The sequence below is a fragment of the Panthera tigris genome, chromosome B2, assembly GCF_018350195.1.
Source record: "Panthera tigris isolate Pti1 chromosome B2, P.tigris_Pti1_mat1.1, whole genome shotgun sequence".
In the NCBI taxonomy this organism is placed as follows: Eukaryota; Metazoa; Chordata; class Mammalia; order Carnivora; family Felidae; genus Panthera; species Panthera tigris.
Window position 1 is genome coordinate 93,768,389 of NC_056664.1, and position 25,763 is coordinate 93,794,151.

At 36.1% G+C, this 25,763-nt stretch overlaps 1 protein-coding gene across 11 annotated transcripts in view; it reads right to left on the reverse strand.

Annotated features, from left to right (window-relative positions):
* Positions 1–6,283: 6,283 nt before the first annotated feature.
* HACE1 (HECT domain and ankyrin repeat containing E3 ubiquitin protein ligase 1) overlaps positions 6,284–25,763 on the reverse strand; it is a 121,054-nt gene continuing 101,574 nt past the window's right edge. For 8 of the 11 annotated variants that reach the window (XM_042986890.1, XM_042986885.1, XM_042986882.1 and 5 more), the window contains 5 exons: positions 24,857–24,880; positions 20,305–20,403; positions 19,947–20,017; positions 7,546–7,659; positions 6,284–7,002 (listed from right to left, as the gene is read on the reverse strand). In XM_042986890.1, the coding sequence (XP_042842824.1) occupies positions 6,900–7,002; positions 7,546–7,659; positions 19,947–20,017; positions 20,305–20,403; positions 24,857–24,880 (411 nt within the window). In that variant the 3' untranslated portion in view covers positions 6,284–6,899. The remainder of the gene's footprint in view (positions 7,003–7,545; positions 7,660–19,946; positions 20,018–20,304; positions 20,404–24,856; positions 24,881–25,763) is intronic. The other 3 variants (XM_042986891.1, XM_042986883.1, XM_042986892.1) reach the window with 1 other exon arrangement.

The window sequence follows — 25,763 nt, forward strand, 5'->3', positions numbered from 1 at the left end:
TTACTGTAGAATTTTTGGTATACAATGTGTCTTTATCAAATCAAGAAATTCTTTTAAATTCTGAATTTTGACAGTTTTTATCTAAAGGGATTGAACTTTATGAAGTGCTTATTTCTACACTTATTGATGTAATCATACAAATTTTCACCCTTATTCCAATAATGTTCTGACTTCATGAATTGTTAAGATAATAAATGTTTGTGGTTTTAAGCCACTAAATTTGTGGTAGTTGGTTACAGCAGCAATAGAAAACTACATAAAATATGTAATTCTCATGATTTTACATCTCCTTTATAAATTGTAGCAGGGAGCAGTTAAGAAACTTGCCCAAGGTTACATAGCTGAGGAGTCAGGCTGGCTCATGGTTAAAAACCGATGTGATTTTTCAGATGTGACCATGGCAATTACAAAGGCTTTACCTGGCAAGCCTGGTGGGAGAAAGCTGCTGTCCCCCACCCAGACTTGGCACACAGCCAATGCATTGCAGTCTTTGAAGGCAGTTGCAGTCCACTCAGGCTCCCTGCTTACTCATGCTCTTCACATATTTGCATTCCTAGCCTGGTGTCTTCATCTCTGGGTCTCTGTATCTGAGGCCTGGGGCAGAAGCCTTCTTCAGGTGCTTCTGCTGAGTCTTCCTTTTGACGGGAAGAAGTGGAAACGCTGAAAACACTTTGTTCCACTGTGACTTTTCCTTGTGCTTTTCCACTCCTAACCTACCTCCTTCACCCTCCCCTCAACGATAGGGTCCATAAAATTGCTGCAGCCTTTAGTTCCAGCAACATCCGACATCTGTGCTGATGTACCCAACCCTGGATTAGTGAATCTTTCCATGATGGAATGTGACAGGGGGCATCAGTGCCTTCTCCAGTTTTATACTCTCACAGGTACCATTGCAGCAGGTGATTAAAGGCCTACCTCTTTCATTCTGAGTTTGTTGCATTAATTAGCTACTCTAACATCTGAAGCTCAGCCCGCTTTCCCAGCTGAGGTGAGCTCCTAACAGTTACCAGTGCGAAAGCTGGAATTCAAATCCAAGCAGTTCAGTCTAACCCTGTATTCCTAACCATAATGTGCTACTGCCTCCCCTTGTGTTAGAACACTCTAGTCCGATAGATGCTGGCGAGGATGTGGAGGAACGGGAACCCTCTTGCACTGTTGGTGGGAATGCAAACTGGTGCAGCTGCTCTGGAAAACAGTGTGGAGGTTCCTCAAGAAATTAAAACTAGATCTACCCTATGACCCAGCAATAGGGTAGGAATTTACCCAAGGGATAGAGGAGTGCTGATGCATAGGGGCACTTGTACCCCAATGTTTATAGCAGCACTCTCAACAATAGCCAAATTATGGAAAGAGCCTAAATGTCCATCAACTGACGAATGGATAAAGAAATTGTGGTTTATATACACAATGGAGTACTACGTGGCAATGAGAAAGAATGAAATATGGCCCTTTGTAGCAATGTGGATGGAACTGGAGAGTGTTAAGTGAAATAAGTCATACAGAGAAAGACAGATACCATATGTTTTCATTCTTATGTGGATCCTGAAAAACTTACCAGAAGACCATAGGGGAGGGGAAGGAAAAAAGAAAAGAAAAAAAAGAAAGGTTAGAGAGGGAGGGAGCCAAAACATAAGAGACTCTTAAAAACTGAGAACAAACTGAGGGTTGATGGCGGTGGGGGTGGGGGTGGGAGGGAGGGTAAGGGGTATTGAGGAGGGCACCTGTTGGGATGAGCACTGGGTGTTGTATGGAAACCAATTTGGCAATAAATTTCATAAAAAAAAAAAAAAAAAAGAACACTCTAGTCCAAAGAACTTGTCATGGTGACTTAGGACAATAGAAGTTGACTAAGGTGTACTAAACAGGTAAACTCAACAAGAGTTGGCAATGGGTCGGATGTAGAAGGTGAGAAAAAGGGAAGAATAAAGGATGACTTTTCGGTCTTCAGCTTAGAGCAATGAGGTAGATGCTGGTGCCCATTTGCTGAGACAGGAAAGATTGGGATGGGGTGACAGGTGGCAGGGGGACAATGGAGAAACAAGAGATCATCTCTGGATATATTTAAGGTTTCAGATTCTTAATAAACACCCAAGTGAAGATGTCAGGTAGGCCACTGGATATGGAATTTTGGAATTTGAATGAGAGTATTACTTTTTTTTTTTTTTTTTTTTGCAGTTTTACTTTCTTTTTCTATGTCTAGATATTAGGAAAAGAGAAATACTGTATAAGAGAATACTGTGCAGATACCAACTTAAGCACTCCTCCCCACTCATACAGTAAGCTTTCAGAAAGAATCAGATATTGCCACTCTTCTGAGAAAAATATAGAGCCATCTTCAAATATGGTTGGTATATGGACACAACAGTCTCCAAATTATGAAAACTACCAGATCAGAATTCTCAAGGAATGACTAGAATCTAGAACTGAGCAAGCTAATAATTCACTAATTAAAAATCTGAGAACCCAGTGACTGCCACACATTAGCCTAGTTGTTGCAATTTTATCATTTTTAACCTGATGTTCAGTTTTGTCCAGTCAACAGGGTGAACAATTTATTTGTCTCCATATCTAGAGAGCAACTTAGTAATTCAGTTAGGCCAAATATTTGAAGCTACCTTGGATACTCAGTTTATGTTAAACCCTTCTTCCCCTATACAAATACATTTCTGTAGCTGGTTTTTATACTTAATCATATGCTACACTGCACAGTTTTAAAATCTGTTTCAAATATGCCTTCCATCTGCCCAACCCAATTTCATTTCCTTTGAGGGTAGGGACTGTGACCCAGTCCCTAAACCAATGTTGAATACTTTTAAGGGAAATTTGTTGATTTGGAAAGTTGTCTCCACTAACTGCATATCCAGCACTCACCTAGGATGACTCACTCTCCATTTCACTCAACTAGACTCAATTCACTCACACAAGTATACAGTAATAGTCGTCATAGTCTCGGTTTATGGTTTTAATGGTATTGCAACATTAGATTCACAACATATTTCCAAGCACCAAGTATGCTTGAAATTGAACATTTTTATAAAGATAATAAAACTTAATGACTACCCATGATCTATGATCTGACAATACATCTGTTCTTTTTCATCTTGAGATGGTAAAATACCCACCCTAGCTCATTGTGGCACAGTGGGAGAGAAGAAATATAGTCCTATTAATCACTCTTAACTATCAGCTTATTAAGTTATAGTTTCCCAACAGGCTTGTCTTACATGATTGTTAATAGGCTGCAGGTGTTTTTCTAAAAGAGTCTTTTTACAATGCAGTTATGTCATAAAAGAGACAGCATGGAGTAAAAGAAAAACTGGTGGACTAAGAATCAGAAAATCTAGGTTTTAAATTCTAGTAGTAAAGTAGCCCTGAGACATTAAGCCAGTCACCACCTCTCTGATCTCCACAATTTTCTCATCTGCAAAATGAGAGGACTTATAAATTTTAAGAATGGATTTATGACATTTATACCAGATCAGTAGGCAGGTAATCATAGCCCAGGACCTAAGAATTTCTTTCATAAAGGACATTAAAAAAAAAAAAAATCTCTCCACATTAAAATAGCTTAAGCCAAAGTGTAAAATTGAGATTTGTTACTATTGTTAACTTTTAAAGTAAATTTTGTTACCTAACAACTGAGGATATGCACAGGAATAGAGGAACATGTTTCACTTGAAAAAAAAAAAAAGTGACTATTGACACATGTTAATATGCCTAAATCGTCCTGAGAACAACCACAATTTTACTATTAGCTAGAATCTCACTCATAGAGACAGCTATTATAGATACATTTTGCAATTGATGAAAGGGTTGCATTCCAAAAGCTTGTAAATCCCTTTTTGGAAAACTTTGTAAATGGAAGCGAGGTTTCTAGTTTAACCCATAAGAGCATAAATAATTGTTGATATACCTGAACTATATAATATTAAATGCTCAACTTATATATAGGTCCTGAGAATGGGGCTTGGGTGATATTGATGAGTCTCCTCCCCTGTTCTTGGAAAGACTAGAAGTAAGCAATGATTAAAATTGATTTACCTTTATCACACCCTTCTACCTCTCTAACTTTTTACACTCTGATAGAGCACACAGCCCTAATCATGCTGCTGAAACAATCCTATCCAGTCCTACCTACCATCAGTTTCAACAGCACTTCCTTGAACCTTTAAATAGTAATTTCATAACTGTGAAGCAGTTGATAGATATTTCAACAAATAACCCAGAAAATGTTACCACTCTTAAAGTAGAACTAGTGTTGAAAGAGACTGTTACTTATACAAGCAAAAATATTAGAATATTTAAAATATTAAAACTTATACAAGCAAAAATATGAGAAACCTCTTAAAAATTTTACAGAGATGGTCAAATAAATTATGATACATTAATACGACTATTATGCCAATGTTTAAAAAATGTTTACAAATAAGTTGTAATGACATGGCAATTGTATAAAATAAAATGCTAAATAGGTAAAAATGATAAGTGCTATGTTCTTTATGAACTCAATTATTGAAAAAATGTATTAAGACTAGGAGCTAATAAAATTGTTGGGTAGACGACTTGTAATTTATGGCTTTTCCCAAGTGAGTACATGAATCCATGCTTTCCAGATTTTCCCATACCAGTAAGTGCTATTTAAAAAAAAAAAAAGAAAGAAGGAAGGAAAATCAAGGGAAAAAGTATAAATTCAAATAAATCTCTAATAGGTAGAATTTTAGAGAGCTATAAACAGTGCTAATTAACAGGGAACATGGAAATAGAGTTTTGTGAGCAAAAGAGCATTCCTTTGTTTGCAAAAGAGTTTAATTAGGAGACGTGTGTGTGTGTGTGTGTGTGTGTGTGTGTGTGTGTGTGTCTTAATTGAAAGTCCCTTACTGGTCCTGCTCCCATAAGTGGCTGCCACCCAAGGAAAAGGGGAGGGGAACCAGGTGGTCAAGGAGGGGGTCATCCCAACATTCCATTTACACAGAACTAAATAGACAAGCACAGTCACTACTGAGGTTAGAAGTTGGTAGCATGGGGGGCGCCTGGGTGGCGCAGTTGGTTAAGCGGCCAACTTCGGCTCAGGTCATGATCTCACAGTCCGTGAGTTTGAGCCCCGCGTCGGGCTCTGTGCTGACAGCTCAGAGCCTAGAGCCTGTTTCAGATTCTGTGTCTCCCTCTCTCTAACCCTCCCCCCCCCCCCCCCCCCCGCCGTTCATGCTCTGTCTCTGTCTCAAAAATAAATAAACGTTAAAAAAAAAAAAAGTTGGCAGCATGGGAAGAGGATAGAACAGGTGGGGAATTGGGAGTTCCATTAAAAAATCTCAGCCCCCTCCCAAACTGGGGTGCCTTGGAGGAACTTGGTCTGCTTCAAACCAAGAGGAATCAGAAGATCAAAGACGGTTTGGGAAGACCATAACTGTCAGGGATCGAGGGAGGAAGAAGGTCCAGGAGGTGAGCTTAACTGACTGAGCCACCCAGGCACCCCATAAGCAATGTAATTTTAAAGAGGTCAGTTATCTATTTGAAAACTCAGAAGGCAATGACCTCTTATACAGATGAATTTTGAAAATCAAACTTTTAAAATTAACTTTCTTTATTATAAATAAGCATGTGAGTCTTAATTTTAAAACTAATTATAATTTTTAAAGAATTTCTAGTTTTAAAATTAATCTGGTGAGAGACTACACACACACACACACACACACACACCTACAGTAACAAAAGAAAACTAAGACATATATTAAAGAAGCTTTATAATGTAGCAAAGTTTTCAATGTATACTGAAAACATGAGCGAAGCTGTTCATATGAGAAAATCTGCATGAGTCATTTTACCAACATCGATGCCAGTAGACAGTGTACTTTTAGTTTCCAAAGGCAAAGTTCTAAAGATTCTACAAAGGCAAAGTTCTACATATTCCTCTCTTAGCACTTCTAAATATGTGAGTGTTCTATGCTGTAACTACTCAAGTGTACCTTTTCAAAAGAAAACTCATAAGATCACCTTTAAAAGCCCAAAGCTCTGTATTAGGCATATGTCACTTGAACTCAACATTTTAACCATGAAAAACAAATAAGAAGTTCAAAATTACAAATTTAAATTGTCATCTGCACACTGGATTACTTCTTCCAATGTATCATCAGAACTCAGAGATAAAACAAAAGTAATGATGTGGTAAAATATATTTAATTTTACCTAAAATATAAATTAAAATAGGGCATAAGAAAAACGTTGAGACCATAATACATATATGGAAAAGTGACCACTGAAAGATGTAAATAATTCATACAATATAAGCTTTAATATATAAATTAAATGTCATTTCATCAGCTGTTAGTCACATCAGTCTAAACTTTATATATTAAAATATTAAAAAGCTAAAAAACATCATTGCAATATAGATTCAATATGGGAAAATACATATTTGTGGCTTTATACACAATCTAAATTAATCCATTCTATACAATAGTTTTCCAAAATATAAACGGCACTTTACATGCAATAGAACATACCAGGCTGGATGTCCTAATATAATTTAATATATAGGAAAATAAAGAGAAAACACCCTTTTAACAAGACAGTTACATAGTGTAGGTGGAATGTAGAATACGGTTTTGCCTTGACACGATCTTGGATACGAGTAAAGAAATATGAAAAAGGACAGTTTCTACTACTTTCAATTAGCATTTTTTAAATTGAAGACTACTGTGATTTTATATTTTCTAATTGTATCACAAAGAGAAAACAAAAAAAGGAAGCAGGGAGAGGAGGGTAGAAAGCGTCATCCTTTATGAATTTTAAACATCACCCCTGCCTGTGGGCTGCATTTAGGCTCCTTTTCTGTTGACAGTTTCCTAAATTATTTCTGCCACTTGGAATTGTGCATCAGTAATCAGACGAATTTTCCAGACTTAAGCCATTGTGTAACCATAGCTGCCACAGTGTAGTGCCACAAGAAGTCTGTCCTTGAGTATTTCTTTACTTGGGTATTCAGGTAACTTGAGCATGTTGATGCTTTAAAAGAAAAATATACCACCATTAAATAGGAAATCTATGAAATTTCTGATTGTTTTGTCTAGCAGCGAAAACACTACTCAAAATTAACATAAAACCACCCTCTAAATTTGCATTCAAATTGGAAAACCCTGAAGAAGTATTTAAAAAGACAAAAAAAAAACAAACTGCTGCATTGCAGTTTCCTTTAGCATGCAAATGTAGTGAAAGAAAATAAGTTCCTTTCAGCCTAAAATAAATAAGCAATAAGGGAATTTAGTTTGAAGTGATGGTGTAACTCAGTGATACTTATGACAGTATAACTTCAGTGATATGTGAACTACATTTAATTAAATTATAGGTAGTTTCCCCAAATATTTTCCCTAGCACAAAAGGGAGAGGCAAGGAATTATGTTGGTACTTATTTATCAGCGATTCCAAAATAATGAAAGAGATTATTGTTGAGGTTTTCTTCTCAATGCAGCAGTACAATAGTTAGACCGTTAATTATTCAAAATTAATCAAAAACAATTCACAGCATTTAAAAAAACCAATTTAACATACCATGTGCTTGAAGTTGGTAGGAGATTTGGAGTATATGGCACAGCAGCAATTGTAAAGTTTTGCAGTCCACTTCCACCCATGATATTAGCAAATCCACCATGTGGGACCCTGGAACTAAGAGTTCATATCTTAATAAACTAATCATGCAAGGAAAACCTTTGTGATACATATATTTCAACTGATCAGTTAGGGTAAGAATATATTCAACTCTAGGATACTGACCAGGTAACATTTCTGGTTCTGCAAAACTCCAACTCATTATTAAAAGGTGCTTCATGGCCAGTTAGCAAGCTTCCATGGAGACAGTCCCGGAAATTTCTATAAGCCATACAATGCTTTCAATTGGCCATAGCACATACCTCTGCTATTGTACATAGTGTCTCCCTACTAAACTGGGACTAATTTGAGGACCCAAATGTGTCATGTTTATATGACCCTGGGGTTAGCAAAATGACTGGCATCTAATTAGATATTTGTTGAATACATGAATGTTTGCTTGATTAATTCAAGCAATAGAGAGGCTCTTAGAAATAATCCAAATGATTTCCCTATTTGTGAAAAATATCTAGGGTCTGATGGGAGTTAAAAGCAGGCCACCCCAAAATATGCCACTTTGGCACACTGATTATTTTGAATTAAAGTTACTTAAAAACAACCAGTGCAAAAAGGACACTCTAACCTTCCCCTGTCTCCCTGAAAACAGGAAATAATTCTCACTTGTAAGAGGTACTCTCCCTGTACCAGGAGGTAAAGAAACATCCTATGACCAGAGATAGGGAATTCAGGGCTGTGAAGGTATAGAAATAAACCTCATTACTTCTTCATCAATTTACTACCCCAAGCACAAACTCCTTTGTCTTTTTTTTTAATATATATAACTTATTGTCAAGTTGGCTAACATACATATGTGTATATACAGTGTGCTCTTGGTTTTGGGGGTAGATTCCTGTGATTCATCACTTACATATAATACCCAGTGCTCATCCCAACAAGTGTCCTCTTCAATGCCCATCACCCATTCCCCCCCAACCCCCCCATCAACCCTCAGTTTATTCTCTGTATTTGAGTCTCTTCTTTGTCTTTTCAATTCCTCAAACATTTATTGTCTCTTTGGCCTAAAAGGTGTAAAACCTGCCTACTGTGGTCACTTCTCTGAGACTCCTATTTCTATGACCTCCAAAACATGTGAATTAAATTTGTTTCCCTCCCACCATTGATCTGTGTATATCAATTTAATTCTTAGGCCAAGCAGAATAACTTTGAGTGGTAAACGTAAATTTTTCCTTCCTAATAGGTCAAAGTGATGAGGGAGCACGGGGTAAGCTGAGGGCAAAATACAGCTGGAACACCCCCCAGCCAGGTGGAATACGAGTGATATTCCTCGAACACTCCTGGCCACCCAAGAACAAAGGTTTAAGTGCTTGCCATGGTAATGTGAGAAACTAAGGCAAATGAGAAATTAAATTCTCTTACTGCCTATGCCCATTGACAAGTCCTTGAAACCAGCAGGGTGACCTCCCTCTAGGAGCTCAGCTGCCTGAAAGGATGACACTTTGCTAGGGGCAAAAGAGAGTCTTAGCTAAACATTGTCCCAACCTGGAGGACCCTGTAAGTCTACCTCCTTTATCTTAATTGCCCCAAGAGAGATGCTGGCAATCGTACTCCAAGCTTATAGCCCCCCACCCCATATACATCTGAAGGGTCTCATGACTGAGGTTTTATTAAATGGCAATAAATGGTGTTTCCCTAGCAACAGCTAGTCCCTTGAGGTCCTAGAAACCTTGCTTCCAAAATACCTTAGAGGCTTACTCTATCCCTGAGCCCCTCTCCCAACCTGAGGATATATATTGAGTTACCGTCAGGACCCCAGTACAACTCTTCCTGCCCACAGGTATTGTCCCAGGGCTTTAATAACATCAGCTTTTTGCACCAAAAACATCTTCAAGATTCTTTCTTGGCCGTCTGCTCTGGACCACCCCACCATCACCCCAAAACTTCATCAAAAGGGTTTTGGGTTTCACAGTAGGAAAACTAGAATATTCTTTACATTTCTGTTCCAAAGATTCAGAATATCAGACGTATTTATTTTTTAATATCACCTAACCTAACAACATCAGATTCAAATTGGAAAACCCTAACGAAATGCATAAACAGTACTAGAAAATTTAATCTTGAATACATGGCCATAGAGAATGTAATTACAACTTCCTAAATTCTATTGTTTACATTTGAAAGACAATTAGTATTTCAAATTAGCCTTTGATGTATCATGATTAGACAATCTGATCCTGTAAAACACTTTGTTAGTTTTTTGTTTAAAAAAACTTTTTTAATGTTTCTTTAGTTTTGAGAGAGAGAGAGAGAGAGAGAGAGAGAGAGACCGAGGCAGAGACAGAAAGACAGAATGTGAATGGGGGAATGGCAGAGAGAGGGAGACAATCTGAAGCAGGCTCCAGGCTCCAGGCTCTGAGCTGTCAGCACAGAGCCTGAAAGGGCTCAAACCAACAAACCGTGAGATCATGAGCTGAGGTGAAGTTGGACCCAGGCAACCCAACACTTTGTCATTTTAAAAATGAGATGCTGTAGTGCTTTTAGATAAATAAGAATGATGACAAAGAAATATTTAAGGTACAGGTAATTAAATGCATAGGCAGAAGTCTGACTAGTATTAAAAATGTTTTTGAGGGGTGTCTGGGTGGCTCAGTTGGTTAAGCATCTAACTTTGGCTTGGGTCATGATCTCATGGTTCATAAATTCGAGCCCCACATCAGGTTCTCTGCTGTCAGCACAGAGCTCACTTTGGATCTTCTGTCCCTGTCTCTGTGCCTCTCCCCCACTTGCACTCTCTCTAGGTCTCTCTCAAAATAAATAAATAAATAAACTTAAAAAAAAAATGTTTAAAAAATGTTTTCTAACATTGGATCCTGAGTACAAAGCATAATTCAGTTTATTAAAAACAAAAAAAAGCCAAAAAAACCCCCAACTTGTTGAATCTCAAATAGCCAAAATAATCTTGAAAAAGAAGAACAAAGTCAGAGGTTTCACAGTTCCTGATCTCAAAACTTAAACTATAGAGCGATGGTTATCAGAACAATGTGGTACTGGCATAAAGACAAACATACAGAAATAGAATAGAGAACCCCAAAATGAACCCTTGCATATATGGCCAAATGCTTTTCAACTAGTCAACTGGGAAAGGACAGTCTTTTCAACAAATTATGTTGGGAAAACTGGATATCCACTACCAAAAAATGAAGTTGAATTCTCACCTAATACTATACACAAAAATGAATTCAAAATGAATGAAAGATGAAAACATGAACCAAAACCACAAAATTTTTGGAAGAAAATAAAGAGGAAGAGCTTCACAACACTGGATTTGGCAATGATTTCTTGGATTTGACATCAAAAGCACAAACAAGAAAAGAAAAATAAGTAAGTTGGATTTCATCAAAATTAAAAACTTATCCACCAAAGGACACCATCAACACAGTGAGAAGGTACCCACAGAGTGGAAGAATATATTTTCAAATCATAAAACTCATAAGGAATTGATATCCAGAAAAATAAACAGAACTTCTAAACAACTCAACGAAAAACAATAAAAATCCAATTTAAAAATAGGGAAAGGACTCAAATAGACATTTCTCCAAAGAAGATATACAAATGGCTTATAAGAATATAAAAAGATGCTCAATCAACATTACTAGTATTAGGGAAATGCAAACCAAAACCATAATCAGATATCATTTCATACATATTAGGATGACCATTTTAAAGAAAAAACACAAAAATGAAAAAAAAACACAAAAAGAACAAGCATTGGAAAGGATATGCAGAAAATGGAATCCTTATGCACTGCTGGTGGGAATGTAAAATTTACATCAGCTGTGGAAAACAGCATGGCTGTTTCTCAAAAAATAAAGATAGAATTACAATTTGTAGCCCAAAGTATTGAAAACAGAGACTGAAAAAGATTATTTGCACATCCATGTTGACAGCAGCATTATTCATGAAAGCCAAAAGGTGGAAGCAACTCAAGTGATCATCCATGGATGATCAAAATGTAAGCAAATGTGGTATACACATACACTGGAATATTATTCAGCCCTAAAAAGGACAGAAGTTCTGACATATGATCCAATGTAGATGAACCCTGAGGACACAATGCTGAGTGAAATAAGCCAGTCACAAAAGGACAAATGATGTATGGTTCCATTTATATGAAGTACCTACAGTAATCAAATTCATAGAGATAGAAAACAGAATGGTGGTTGCCTAGGGTGGCAGGGAAGGAGTATGAAGAATTAGTGTGTAACTGGTAGAGTTTCAGCTGAAAAGGATAAAGTTTGGGAGTTGGATGGTGGTGATGATTGCACAATATGAATGCACTTACTGTCACAGAACTGTATACTTAAATGGTTACAATGTTAAGTTATATTATGTATTTTCTGTCATATACACTATAAAAAACTATGAATTTGTACCAGGATTTTATTTGAAGTTCTAAATGATATGTATACATTGACAGGGGAAAAATAACAATCTAATATAAATAAATATCTAAGAATAACTTCCTTTTATACCTGGGAAGTCATTTGGTTGCAATGAAATGCTTTACTGATGAAATGCCTTAGCTTACCTTAGAAATCCAAGTGAATACTAAAACATTCCTGAATATTTTATATTTCTGGCCTGTATCTTGTTAGAAAATACTAATGCATGAGCAATTTCTACTTAGGGCAAAAGAATAGCTAAAGAAACTTGGACTGAAATAAAATTCAACACTAATCTATGCATATTAACCTTTGCTTGAAAAATCAACAAATGCAACCAAAAATGAAAAGGGATAAGAAGCCAAGCTGTTCTCAATTTCCTGTAGAGGCAGAATTTATAAAAGTAAGTTCCAAATAGGCAAGGAAGAAGTCAAACTTTCACTATTCACAGCATAATGCTCTATGTAGAAAACCCAAAAGAATCCACCAAAAAATTGCTAGAACTGACACACAAGTTCAGGAAATTTGCAAGATACAAAATCAACATACAGATATCTGCTGCATTTCTATACACCAATAATGAAGAAGCATAAAGAGAAATCAAGGAATCGACCCCATTTACAACTGCCCCCCAAAAACCATAAGATACCTAGGAATAAACCTACCTAAAGAGGTAAAAGATCTGTACTCTGAAAACTATAGAACACTTATGAAAGTAATTGAAGATGACACAGGGAATAGAAAAACATTCCATGCTCATGGACTGGAAGAACAAATACTGTTAAAATGTCTACTCTACCCAAAGCAATCTTCCCAATTTAATGCAATGCAATCCCTATCGAAATACCACCAGCATTTTTCAGAGAGCTAGAACAAACAAAAATTTGTACAGAACCACAAAAGCCCCCGAATAGCCAAAGCAATCTTGAAAAAGTAAAGCAAAGCTGGAGACATCACAATTCCAGGCTGGCACAAAAACAGATACATAGATCGATGGAATAGAATAGAAAACCCAGAAATTGACCCACACCTTTATGCTCAACCAACCTTCGACAAAGCAGGAAACAATATCCAATGGAAAAAAAGACAGTCTTTTCAATAAGTAGTGTTGGGAAAACTGGACAGCAACAAGCAGAAGAATGAAACTGGACCACTTTTTTACACCATATACAGAAATAAATTCAAAATGGATGAAAGACCTACATGTGAGACAGGAAACCATCAACTCCTAGAGGAGAACAGAGGTAGCAACCTCTTTGACATCAGCTGAGTAACTTCTTACTAGATGCATTGCTGGAGGCAAGGGAAACAAAAGCAAACATGAACTACTGGGACTTCAAGATAAAAAGCTTCTGCACAGTGAAAGAAACAATCAACAAAACTAAAAGGCAGCTTACAGAATGGGAGAAGATATTTGTAAATGGCATCTGATAAAGGTTAGTATCCAAAATCAATAAAGAACTTATCAAACCCAATACCCAAAAAACACTTAATCCAGTTAAGAAATGGGCAGAAGACATAAATAGATATTTTTTCAAAGAGAGCATACAGATGGCTAACATGAAACATGTTAAGACACATGAAAAGATGCTCAATATCATTCATCATCAGGGAAATACACATCAAAACCACGATGAGGGGTAGCTGGGTGACTCAGTTAAGTGTCTCTTTTTTTAATGTTTATTTCTGAGACAGAGAGAGCCTGAGAGAGAAGTAGACAGAGGACCCAAAGCTGGCTCTGCACTGACAGCAGAGAGCCTGTTGAGGGGCTCAAAATCATGAACCGTAGGATAATGACCTGAGTTGAAGTCGCTCAACCACCGACTGAGCCACCCAGGAGCCCCCTTAAGCATCTGACTCTTGATCTCAGCTCAGGTCTTGATCTTGGAGTCCTGAATTCAAGCCCATGCCCAGTGTGGCGCCTACTTACAAAAAAAAAAAAAAAAGAGAAAGAAAGAAAGAAAGAAAGAAAGAAAGAAAGAAAGAAAGAAAAGAAAAGAAAAGAAAAGAAAAGAAAAAGACCCATGATTAAGATACCACCTCACAACACCTGTCAGAATGGCTAAAATTAACACAGAAAACAACAGATGTTGGTGAGGGTGCGAAGAAATGGGATTGGTGGGAATGCAAACTGCAAATGCAGCCACTCTGGAAAACACTATGGAGTTTCCTCAAAAAGCTAAAAAGAGGGGGCACCTGGATGACTCAGTAGGTTAAGCATCCAGCTCTGGATTTTGGCTCAGGTCATGATCTCATAGTTTGTGAGTTGTAGCCCTGCATCGGGCTCTGTGCTGACAGTATTGAGCTTGCTTGAGATTCTCTCTCTCTCTCTCTCTCTCTCTCTCTCTCTCTCTCTCTCCCCCTCTCTCATTGCTCCTCCCTGCTTACACATGCATTCACTCTCTCTCTCTCAAAATAAATTAACTTAAAAAAAAAAAGAAAATAGTTGCATTAATTAAAAAAAAAAAAAGTTAAAAATAAAACTACCCTATGACCCAGCAACTGCACTACTAAGTATTTACCCAAAGGATACAAAAATACTGATTTGAAGGGGCACATGCACCCCAATGTTCATAGCTGCAGCATCAACAATAGCCAAATTATAGAGAGAGCCCAAATGTCCATCAGCTGATGAATGGATAAAGAAGATGTGGTATATATACAATAAATAATACTTAGCCATCAAAAAAGAATGAAATCTTGCCATTTGCAATGACATAAATGGAGCTAGAATAGAAAAAGGTAAGTACCATATGATTTCACTCTTCTGTGCAATTTATGAAATGAAACAGATAAACATAGGGTAAGGGGTCAAAAAAACGAGAGAGAAGCTAACCATAAGAGATTCTTAACTATAGAGAACAAATTGAGGGTTGATGGAGGGGAGGTGGCAGGTGATGGGCATTAAGGAGGGCACTTGTTCTGCTGAATACTGGGTGTTATATGTAAGTAGGGCACTTGTTCTGCTGAATACTGGGTGTTATATGTAAGTGAGGAATCACTAAATTCTACTCCTGAAACCAATATTACACTATATATTAAGTAACTTGAATTTACATAAAATTTTGAAAAAAATTTTTAAAAAAGTAAGTATACCATTTTACCAGGATGAGAAAATGAGACTTGACACAGATTCTTACACAAATTAATACAAAGTATTTCAATATCAGAATAATCGAGCTAATGTTTTTCGTATCACTAAATTTTCAAAGATAAGCTTGAAAATCAGAAGATTCCCCAATTTTAAGATCTAAACTAAAATTACACTGTAAACTGATATTCACAAACAACCTCTGAAACTTTACTCCTCTTCTTCTAAACTACAAACAAATATGACTGGGCAGCTTAAGCATGTATGAGAAAAATAAATGAAATGGTCTTTGAGTATTATGACACTTGGATTATACAATATAAAATTACAGTCAATGAAAATGACATAATACTTCTATTTTATACACAAATTATTGTCTGATTTTCATTATTCTTAAACAGTAAGAAACACAAGAGTAAGACATTTAATTAAGACAGTCTTATAGGCCAACAAAATAATGTTATACCATAAAAATATTTTTAAAAAAACTTTTAATGTTTATTTTTTTATTTTTGAGGAAGAGAGAGAGAGACAGAGAGAGAGACAGAGCATGAGCAGGGAAGGGGCAGTAGAGAGAGAGACACAGAATCTGAAGCAGGCTCCAGGTTCCGAGCTGTCAGCACAGAGCCTAATGCGAGCCTCGAACTCACAAACTGTGAGATCGTGACCTGAGCCGAAGTGGGACGTTCAACCAACTGAGCCACCCAGGTGCCCCACCATAAAAATATTAAAAATTATTTTGTACTGATTTTTGCTTCTAGTAATTGGAACGCATCTGACATTTCACTGAGGTTGCACTAAACTATACTATGGATGTAGAGAAAGAAATATATCTAAATATAAACAAATAGATAAGCAGAATTTTCGAAACACTGCTGAAGAAAAAAATATATACATATATGTACACACACACACACACACACTAAGTTTAGAATGGCAAATGCTATACCTATACTTGAGTCCAATATAAAAGAAAATTCAGGTTTAAAAAAACTTAGAACTTAACTCAGCCTGAATTCAAAACAAGGACTCTATGTAGACAGTGTTGAAAGGTGGCTTCTTTAGCATGATGGTGAAGCTGAGCTCTCTATTGTTCCCCTCAGCTTCTGTGGCTTCTATTTTTTACTCACACCCTTCAGTTCAAATGGATTCACATTTTTTACTCACATCCTCAGTTCAAATGGATTTACATGTTACACTTCATGACCAGTTAAATAATAAACAGTGCAATCCTTTTCAGTACTGCTAACAATGATTACGCTATTGAACTGGGATTATGCACTCTGACACCAAGCGGTTTTTATTCTACAAGAGAACAACTTAACAGACATTTTTAGTACCAGAAAACTTGAGTAAATTGTTATCTGCACTTTAAATCATACCAACCAAATCATGGTGTGTGTTTTGGGGAGAGGGGATGTAATAATAATTAAATAGTGTTTCAATATAAATCATTTTGAAAATAATAAGAGCTCTACCTCACAACATAAAACAAAGTCCAGATGATTTAAAAATTAGAACGTAAAATAAAAAGTTACAGAAAAAAATGCTGATAAACATATATATCAAATCTTGGGAGTGGAGAAGGATTTATAAAAACCAAAAGGAAAGGTATTGATAATCAACTTACAAAATTAATTTATTTTATAAATGTTATAAAGTAAATTTATAACTTTTTTAAACTACATGGAAATCTGTATATTTACCTTTATGAAATTAAATGGCAAACAATAAACTGGAAAAAGTATTTGCAGCGTTGATGTCTCATATAAAGAACATTTAAAAATGAATTTTTCTTTTTTTTTAAGTTTATTTATTTATTTTGACAGAGAAAGAGCAAGCAGCAGAGGGGTGGGGGGGAAAGGGGGAAGCAGAGAGAGAGAAGGCAAGGGCTAGGGTGAGGGTGAAAGGGAGAGAGGGAGAGAGAAAGAGAGAGAGGGAGAGAGGGAGAGAGGGAGAGAGGGAGAGAGAGAGCGAGAGAGGGAGAGAGAGAGAGAGGGAGAGGGAGAGGGAGAGGGAGAGGGAGAGGGAGAGGGAGAGGGAGAGGGAGAGGGAGAGGGAGAGGGAGAGGGAGAGGGAGAGGGAGAGAGAGAGAGAGAGAGAGAGAGAGAGAGAGAGAGAGAATCTCAAGCAGGTTCTGCACTGCGATCAAAGACCCTGATGTGGGCTTGAACTCATGAACGGCAAGATCATGACCTGAGCTGAAACCAAGAGTTGGACACTTAACCAACTGAGTCATCCAGGCGCCCCTAAAACTTAATTTTTGAAAACGACAATAGAATAATGCATACATTTAAGACAGGCAATTCACACAAAAATTACATAAATAAGGGGGTGCCTGGGTGGCTCAATTGTTGGTTAAGGGTCTGACTCTTGATTTCAGCCCAGATCATGGTCTCATGGTTTGTGAGTTCAAGCCCCGTGTCCTCTGCGCCGACAGCGTGGAGCTTGCTTGGGATTCTCTTTCCCTCTCTGCTCCTCCCCCGCTTGCAGGCACATACACACACTCTCTCAAAATAAACATTTAAAAAAATTATATAAATAATAAATTATATGAAAACGGAAATTATTACACCCTGTATTGATGCAGTAAATGGAACAGACCCTCTCATTACCTGTTGATGTGAATGAATACTGATAACTTTTTGAAGGGTAAATGAACAATATGTATCAGGTTATAAAAATTTACATACTTTCATATCCAAAAATTTTCCTTCTAAGAATTTATTCTATATAAATAATCAAACTGGCCCACAAATGTGTAAGTGCAAGAATTCCTTATTTGTTCAGCATTATTCACAAGCAGGCAAATTACCAATTAAGGGAGGACAATACCAATTTTAAGGGAGGCCCATAAATTGGAGACAAGGTAGCCATGAAAAAAATTAGATCCATATATGGAACCATTAAAAAAATTTTTTTAATGTTTATTTATTTTTGAGAGAGAGAGAGAGAGAGAGAGCGAGCGAGCATGCATGCAAGCAGGGGAGGTGCAGAGAGACGGAGACAGAAGTTCTAAAGCTGACAGCAGACAGCCCAATAGCTCAAACTCACAAACCAGGAGATCATGAAATGAGCTGAAGTCAGACACTTAACCAACTGAGCCACCCAGGCACCCAGAACAATTTTTAATAATATATTCTTAATTTCAAAAGTTACAAAAGAAGAACAATGTTTCAATGTTTTTAAAAAGTAAAAATTTATGTATGTGGGAAAATTTCTAGAATCCCAGATACTGATATTAGAGGTAACTTTTTTAAATTGAAATTGCCTAACCCTCCTAAGTAGAATATATAATTTAAATTCTTTTTATTAAATTACTTTTTATTAAATCTTTGGGTATTTCTTGGCATTAAGAAGTAAAAAAAAAAAAAAAAAACCAACTTTTTTCTGTTTTCTTTCATACCTTAAGTCTATAATCTGTGAATATTCATGGTGTTTTTTAAAGATTTTATTTTTAAGTAATCTCGACACCCAACACAGGGCTCAAACTTACAACCCCGAGAACAAGAGTCATATGCTGAGCCAGCCAGATGCCTTTGAATATTCATGTTTTATTTATCATTTAAAAATAGACATATAATGTGATTCCAACTATTTTTCTAATTATATAGTTAAAAGACTTAGAAAATAGGGGTGCCCGGGTGGCTCAGTTAGTTAAGCATCTGACTTCGGCTCAGGTCATGATTTTACCATTTGTGAGTTCGAGCCCCGCGTCGGGCTCTGTGCTGACAGCTCAGAACCTGGAGCCTGCTTCAGATTCTGTGTCTCCCTCTCTCTCTGCCCCTCCCCTGCTCAAGCTCTGTCTCTCACTCTCTCAAAAATAAACAAACATTTAAAAAAATAAAAATAAACATTTCCAAAGACTTAGAAAATAAAGCAAAATGTTAATAGTATTATCTCTGAATAGTGGAATTACTTAATGGATTCTCATTTTCTTCTATCTATATTCTTCATTTTCCAAATTTTCTATAATGGTTATAGACTACTTAAAAAAAAAAAAACTAGTGGACTTTAAATTACGTGTATATTTCATAGAGACATAATCACAATTATGTTTTTAAAATGGCAGAAAAAATAGAAGTAAATACATCAAATTGTTTATAGTAGTTATTGCTGGCAGGGAGTGGTTTTCCTTATTCTCATTTTATGTGTGTTCCAACTTTCTTAGAAGAACCATGTACATTTATAATGGAACAAATGAACAATGTTTCCAATAACAGGAGGGCACAGATGAAATTCTAAGATACCAAGAAGGAAAATCAGATTTTTTTAAAACACCTTTCAGAAATATAAATTAACGGAGGTTAAAATCATCTAGTTTTCTAGTATCTATGATATTTAATCAGTCCAAAAGTAGACTTTTCAAAGAAGTGTGGTATCACAAATTATTTTTTAGGCTATGTGTCTTGAGACTTTAAAATTTGATAAGAACTATAGAAAAATTGCTGAGTGTGGGTATTACATATGTCAGGTGTATGTGTCTGTCTGTTGTCCAGCAACACACAAATATTAAAAATGTGGCACTATCATTGACTTACCTATGGAATGAAAAGATTACCAAATTATAAAATACAATATATATGCTGACAGTCCTGATTGGAACAGCTTATTTTTTATACAGTAAATAAACATTTATTGAGCACTAGTTTATGTTCTATCTTTAGTAGCTAAACAAATCTTTGTTTAATACTAAAAACAGGAAAGGGAGGTGGAAACTGACAATTCAAAGTAATAATGCATTTTTGTTGTTTAAGTAATTAAAATTGGAACACATTAAGTTCTTTCCACATTAGCATATAAACACTTCTTACCTGCCAGTAACAAACTGCAAGAGAAGAACTCTCTCCTCTGGAGTAATGTCTTCCACAACTTCCCAAAACCACTAACAACAACAATGACAAAAAAAAACCAAACTCACATTTCTGAGCAATTGTAGACTTCCTAATACCCAAGAAACATGCAATATTCATAAAGCATATTTTATTCTATGAAACTCATTTATCAAAAATGCTTTCATACAAAGCTTTCACATGCAATATCCCCATGAGAGGAGTTTAGGGAAAATTTTTACTTTGTTAATTAATGTAGGTTTTCATCCAATAGTGCTGTAAAGCTTATAAAATTAAATGGCAAAACTTAACTTCATTCTAAGCTCTAGAGAGATTTTACCTGAATAACTGGATCTTCTCTTTCATAGCCACTTGTGTATTCTGTATTTCTTACCCAATCGCTCACATCAATTTCTGGCATGCCAGAGAGCAGTAGTTCCTTTGGGGAAGAAGAAAAGTATTTCATTAATCTTCATTAAGAAAAAAAGCTATTACATTTAAATAGTAAATTTGCCTTGATTAGAAACTAATCCCATGTAAAACTGATTTATTTTTGTGACAGTTTCTGCACGTCATCAATAACAAGTACTACATGGGAGAGAATTCTTCATCCTGATAATCTCAAATACTGCTGAGATGTGGAAATGTCTCCACACTGATATCTCACTAAAACATAAGAAGAGATAAATATATGAACACATATGCAGCAAGTTTACATTTGCAACAATTTTATGAATGTTATTATCTTTGGTAAATATGCTTATGTTTATTTTATGTATTTGTTAAATTCTGAAGAGACCATACTCTCAACATGTAAGTGACAACAAAGCCCTGAATAAATTCTGGGTTAAGCAAAGGAAAAGATCATCAAGAAACTCTAATCACTATGAAAAAGGAGTAATATAAAAAAAGGAGGTATAACAAAAATAGTCATTATGTGGAAAAAAACAACAGATTTAGGCCTGTGAAGAACTCTATTTTGGAATGATTCAAATCCTTTAACGTAAGCATTCCCCAGTGTAAGGGAAAAAGCAATTTTCCTAATGACAGTCTTTTTTTTACATAAAGATCATCAAGCAAAATATTAAGTAAATAAAAATGAAATTAAGAATGTCAAAAATATTTACCATTATGTTTTCTAAGAGAAAAGAGAACATGGAAAGAACTTGTCCATATGGCTCCATCAGCCCGTATCTCACAGTGGATGTATTTACATAGTCAGATAAGGCAGTGACTATACTACATTTAACTAAATACTGACAAGCTAAACAGCAGGGTTTGTTGTCACAGACATGGACAGAATGTGATTCAAAATCACATCTCCTAGAGCACACATCTGACTAGTAAAGAAGTGTGCTCTGAAGAAAATTAGTGAAGGTTAATATGAGATGCTATCTGACAACTCTTGGGAGTTTCTAAGATCTTTTCAGGGTCTGCAAGGTTCTCCCTTTTCCAACATATCTGAGGCCAGAATTTCTCCACACAGTTCAAGCAAACAACATATTACAATTGATTATATGCAGAAGCAGACATGAGAACCCAGTGTCTTCTATTAACCAGATAGTAAATAAACTTACAAAAACACAAAACAATGCCACTCTTCCCACTACTTTTTAAATTTTTTTTTATTTTTTCTCGTGGAATGCCCCTTCAATTTTTTTTATTAGAAAAATTATAACCATTGAGGGGCGCCTGGGTGGCTCAGTCGGTTGAATGTCCGACTTCAGCTCAGGTCATGATCTAGCGATTAATGAGTTCGAGCCCTGCATCAGGCTCTGTGCTGACAGCTCCGAGCCTGGGGGCTGCTTCGGATTCTGTGTCTCCCTCTCTCTCTGCCCCTCGCCCACTCATGCTCTGTCTCTGTCTCAAAAATAAATAAACATTAAAAAAAATCACACTGAAAAAAGAGATCAAAACAAAATCCCTATGAATTCGTCATCTAGCTTCAACAACCATCCAAACGTAACATAACTGTTTGCATCTCCACCCCCATGTTTGCTTATGCATTTTTAAAGAAATCCTAGGTGTTATGACATTTCATTCCTAAGTATTTCATTATACATCTAAAACCACTATAGAAATTCCTTACCAAACCACATGGCAATATTACGTAAAATACAATTAATCATGACTTCTTGAAACCATCTAATATTTGTTCATATAAATCTCCCTGACTACCTAGAAATGTCTTTTTATAATCAATTCATTTGTTTTTTTTTAATATAATTTCTTGTCAAGTTAGCTAACATACAGTGTATACAGCATGCTCTTGGTTTGGGGGGTATCTTCCCACTATTTTTAACTTTATCCTGGAAAATGCAATTTTCAAAATATTATTTATGTTAATATGTAATGGATCATTATTTCTATATTAAGAAAATATTTTATATTTTTGTTTTAATTTCAAATATAATAAATATCAATTAATATAACCCACATAAACAAAACTTTTGTTGTAAGCGTGTCCTAAAACCAAAAAGTTTGAGAACTGCTGATCTGGGATGTATTTTAGTCCTCCTTTCCATAGTATTAAAAATACTTTTACTAGATGGACATTCTGGTTAGTCTCCATTTTAACATTCCAAATACATTCTCCACCTTTCTTTGTACTATTCTGTGCCCCTGGAGACCAATCCTTACAGACTGGTTCTCTTGCCTATCAGCTTTAGACTGGGTTCCATCCTTAGGAAACAGGCAGGAGTGTAGAGGTGAGGATATTTTCTGCTCCCACCTTGCTTCAGCCCATCTTTACGGTAGCCATGGACCCTCAATAATAGCTACTACCAGGTGGCCCTCATTGAGGACCAGGGTCCTCACATACAGTAGCCCCCCACTCTTACCCACAATTTTGCCTTCTATAGTCTCAGTTACCCATGGTCAACCGCAGTCCAGAACCAAATGACTCCCCTGACATACTGTCAGAAAGTCAGTAGTAGCCTAACGCTACGTCACAATGCCTACATCATTTATCTCACTTCATCTCATCACATGGGCATTTTATCTGACGTCATCACAAGAAAAAGGATGAGTACAGCACAAGATATTTTGAGAGAGAGACCACATTCACATAATTTTTATTATAGTATATTGTTATTGTTGTTATAAATATTATTATATTATTATTATTCATTATTGCTGGTAATCCTTACTGTGTCTAATTTATAAATTAAACTTTATCTTACATATATATATATATAAATATATATATATATATTTAGGAAAAAAACATACTTTATACAAGATTTGGTTCTATCCACAGTTTCAGGCATCTACTGGGGATGGTGGGACGGATTCCCTCTTGATAAGCGGGGACTACTATAATTCCTCCACCTGTCTATTCAATTCTAAGGATGATAAGGCGATCCATGTTGCTAGTCTGTGGATGCCTCACCCTACTGCTGTTATTCTTAATACTGCTGCACCTCTATAGTAGCCCTTTTGTTAAAGTTTCTATTTGAACCATCTGGGGAAATTCTGTCCCCTGGCAAGATCCTGATACAGATCTTGCCAAAAGGGAGTGGGGATGAATTTTACACATTTCATACAAGCCATGAGAGTTTAATCCTCTTCCCTTCTAGACTGAAGATAAGCATTTAATAATATCAAGTATGCTTTCATTATTAATAATTATGAATAAAAATGACTGGGACTGTATTCTCTCAAGAAATTTGAATCATTTCATGAATATATTATTATGACTTTTGTGAAGAAGATGAAAGATCTTTATTATCCCATTTAACACCTAGGCAAAAAAAAAGTTATTACACTGACTAAAAACAAGTAGATAAAATGGTAATTCCATAATAAAAAGAAGCAAGAAGATTTCAAATCCCAATCAATAATTTATTGCTTTTTAAAAATACGACAGGGGTGCCTGGGTGGCTCAGTCAGTTAAACGTCCAACTCTTGGTTTCAGCTCTGGTCATGATCTCACGATTCATGGGTTCAAGTCCCACATGGGGCTGTGCCTGCTTAGGATTCTCTTCTCTCCCTTATTCTCTGTACCTCCCCTGCTCGCTCACTCTCTCGCAAAATAAACATTTTTTAAAAATGGGAAAATAAATGAATTAATCCACTGGAAATTGGTATAACACATACAGCCCATACCAATGGTCAAAGACTGAGTCATGCAAATGTTCACAGCCCATTAGCTTATCTAGTATTCACATGGTTCAATGTTTTAATATTCTGGTACCATCATGGATAAGCAGCACAGTATGAAATATAGGACAGTCCCTCAGATATTTGGTAGGGATCCCTCAACTGTTATTGTATTATAAGTGTATAAATGATAGCAGTGTTGTCACTATTTGTTTTTTAATGTTTGTTTATTTTTGAGAGAGAGAGAGCGTGAGTGGGGAAGGAGCAGAGAGAGAGGGAAACACAGAATCCATAGCAGGCTCCAGGCTCTGAGCTGTCAGAAAAAGCTCGTGAACCACAAGACCATTACCTGAGCCAAAGTCAGACACTCAACCGAGCCACCCAGGCGCCCCAGAGTTGTCACTATTTTTGAACCTGATAATCATCTCTTGACTTGGAACTGCATTCTGTCCACAGTGGATGAATACAACCTCATTTCAGGACACTGACACTACCAGCTACCTTCCTATCACTAAAACTTTAGAATCTAACCTGTATCTTTTAACTCAGATGCACATCTAGCTCAAATGTTGGTGCCAACTTTTTAAAAAAGAGCTTCCTAACCCAGTGTAGCATAGCCCTTTCCCATAGAAGACATAGTCATACAAAAGGTTCTAAAAGTCCCATTTAGAACTCATGCCTCTGAGAGGCCGTCTGGCAATACTGATGAAGACAGACTGGGCTGTAGGTCACAGAACATGGGTTCCCAGCATGGCTCTAACACATACTCTATGAAGGAGCAAGTTCTGTACCTTCTTTGGCTTAGTTTTCCTCATCTGTAAAATAGAAATAGTAATACCTCAGGGGTCTGTTGTGAAAAAATTTTAAAGTTAATACATATAAAGTGCCTGGCAAATACTACAATTTTAATAATAATTTTCATCACTACATAAATTAGGATCATGCTGACAACACTGCTCTTCCCAAATAATCCCTCTATTTGAATCAGCTCAGTGGAATAAAGCCAGAATCTAACAGAGTAGGAATCCAGACCTAACTCCCAATATAAAACCACTATAGAAAACTTAATAGTAACAGACCTAAATATGAAAGATAAAGGAATAAAGATAAAGGAATAAAGGAAAAATAAAGGAATAAAGGAAAAATAAAGGAAAATTATGACCTTGGAATAAGACCAAGGACCTTGAAATAAGACCTTCATGACCTTGGAATAAGAAACACATTCTTAAACACACAAAAAGAAGGACACAAAAAGGCTCCATTCATTAAACAAAGAAAAACCAAGTGATAAACCAAACTGTGTTAAAACTAAAAGGTTTTATTCACAAAAGACACCAGAGTAGAAGACATTCACAATACAGATAACAAAGACTCCCAAAAGAATCCTATAAATCACTAACAAAAAAAACCCCAGAAAACATAATAGAAAAATGGACAAATTAGTTAAACTTCAAAAACAGAGTGCAAATGGCCAATGAACATACAAACACACTCAACTTCATCAGTCAGGGAAATGAAATACCACTACTGATCCACAAAAATGATAAAAATGAAAAAGAAAATATCAAATGCTAGCACAGATGTGTAATATCCAGAACTCTCACACCTACTGGTGGGAATGTAAACTGACACACACACCCTTGAACTATCTGCTAATACCTACTATAATAGAAAATGAACACCTGTATCCCAGCAATT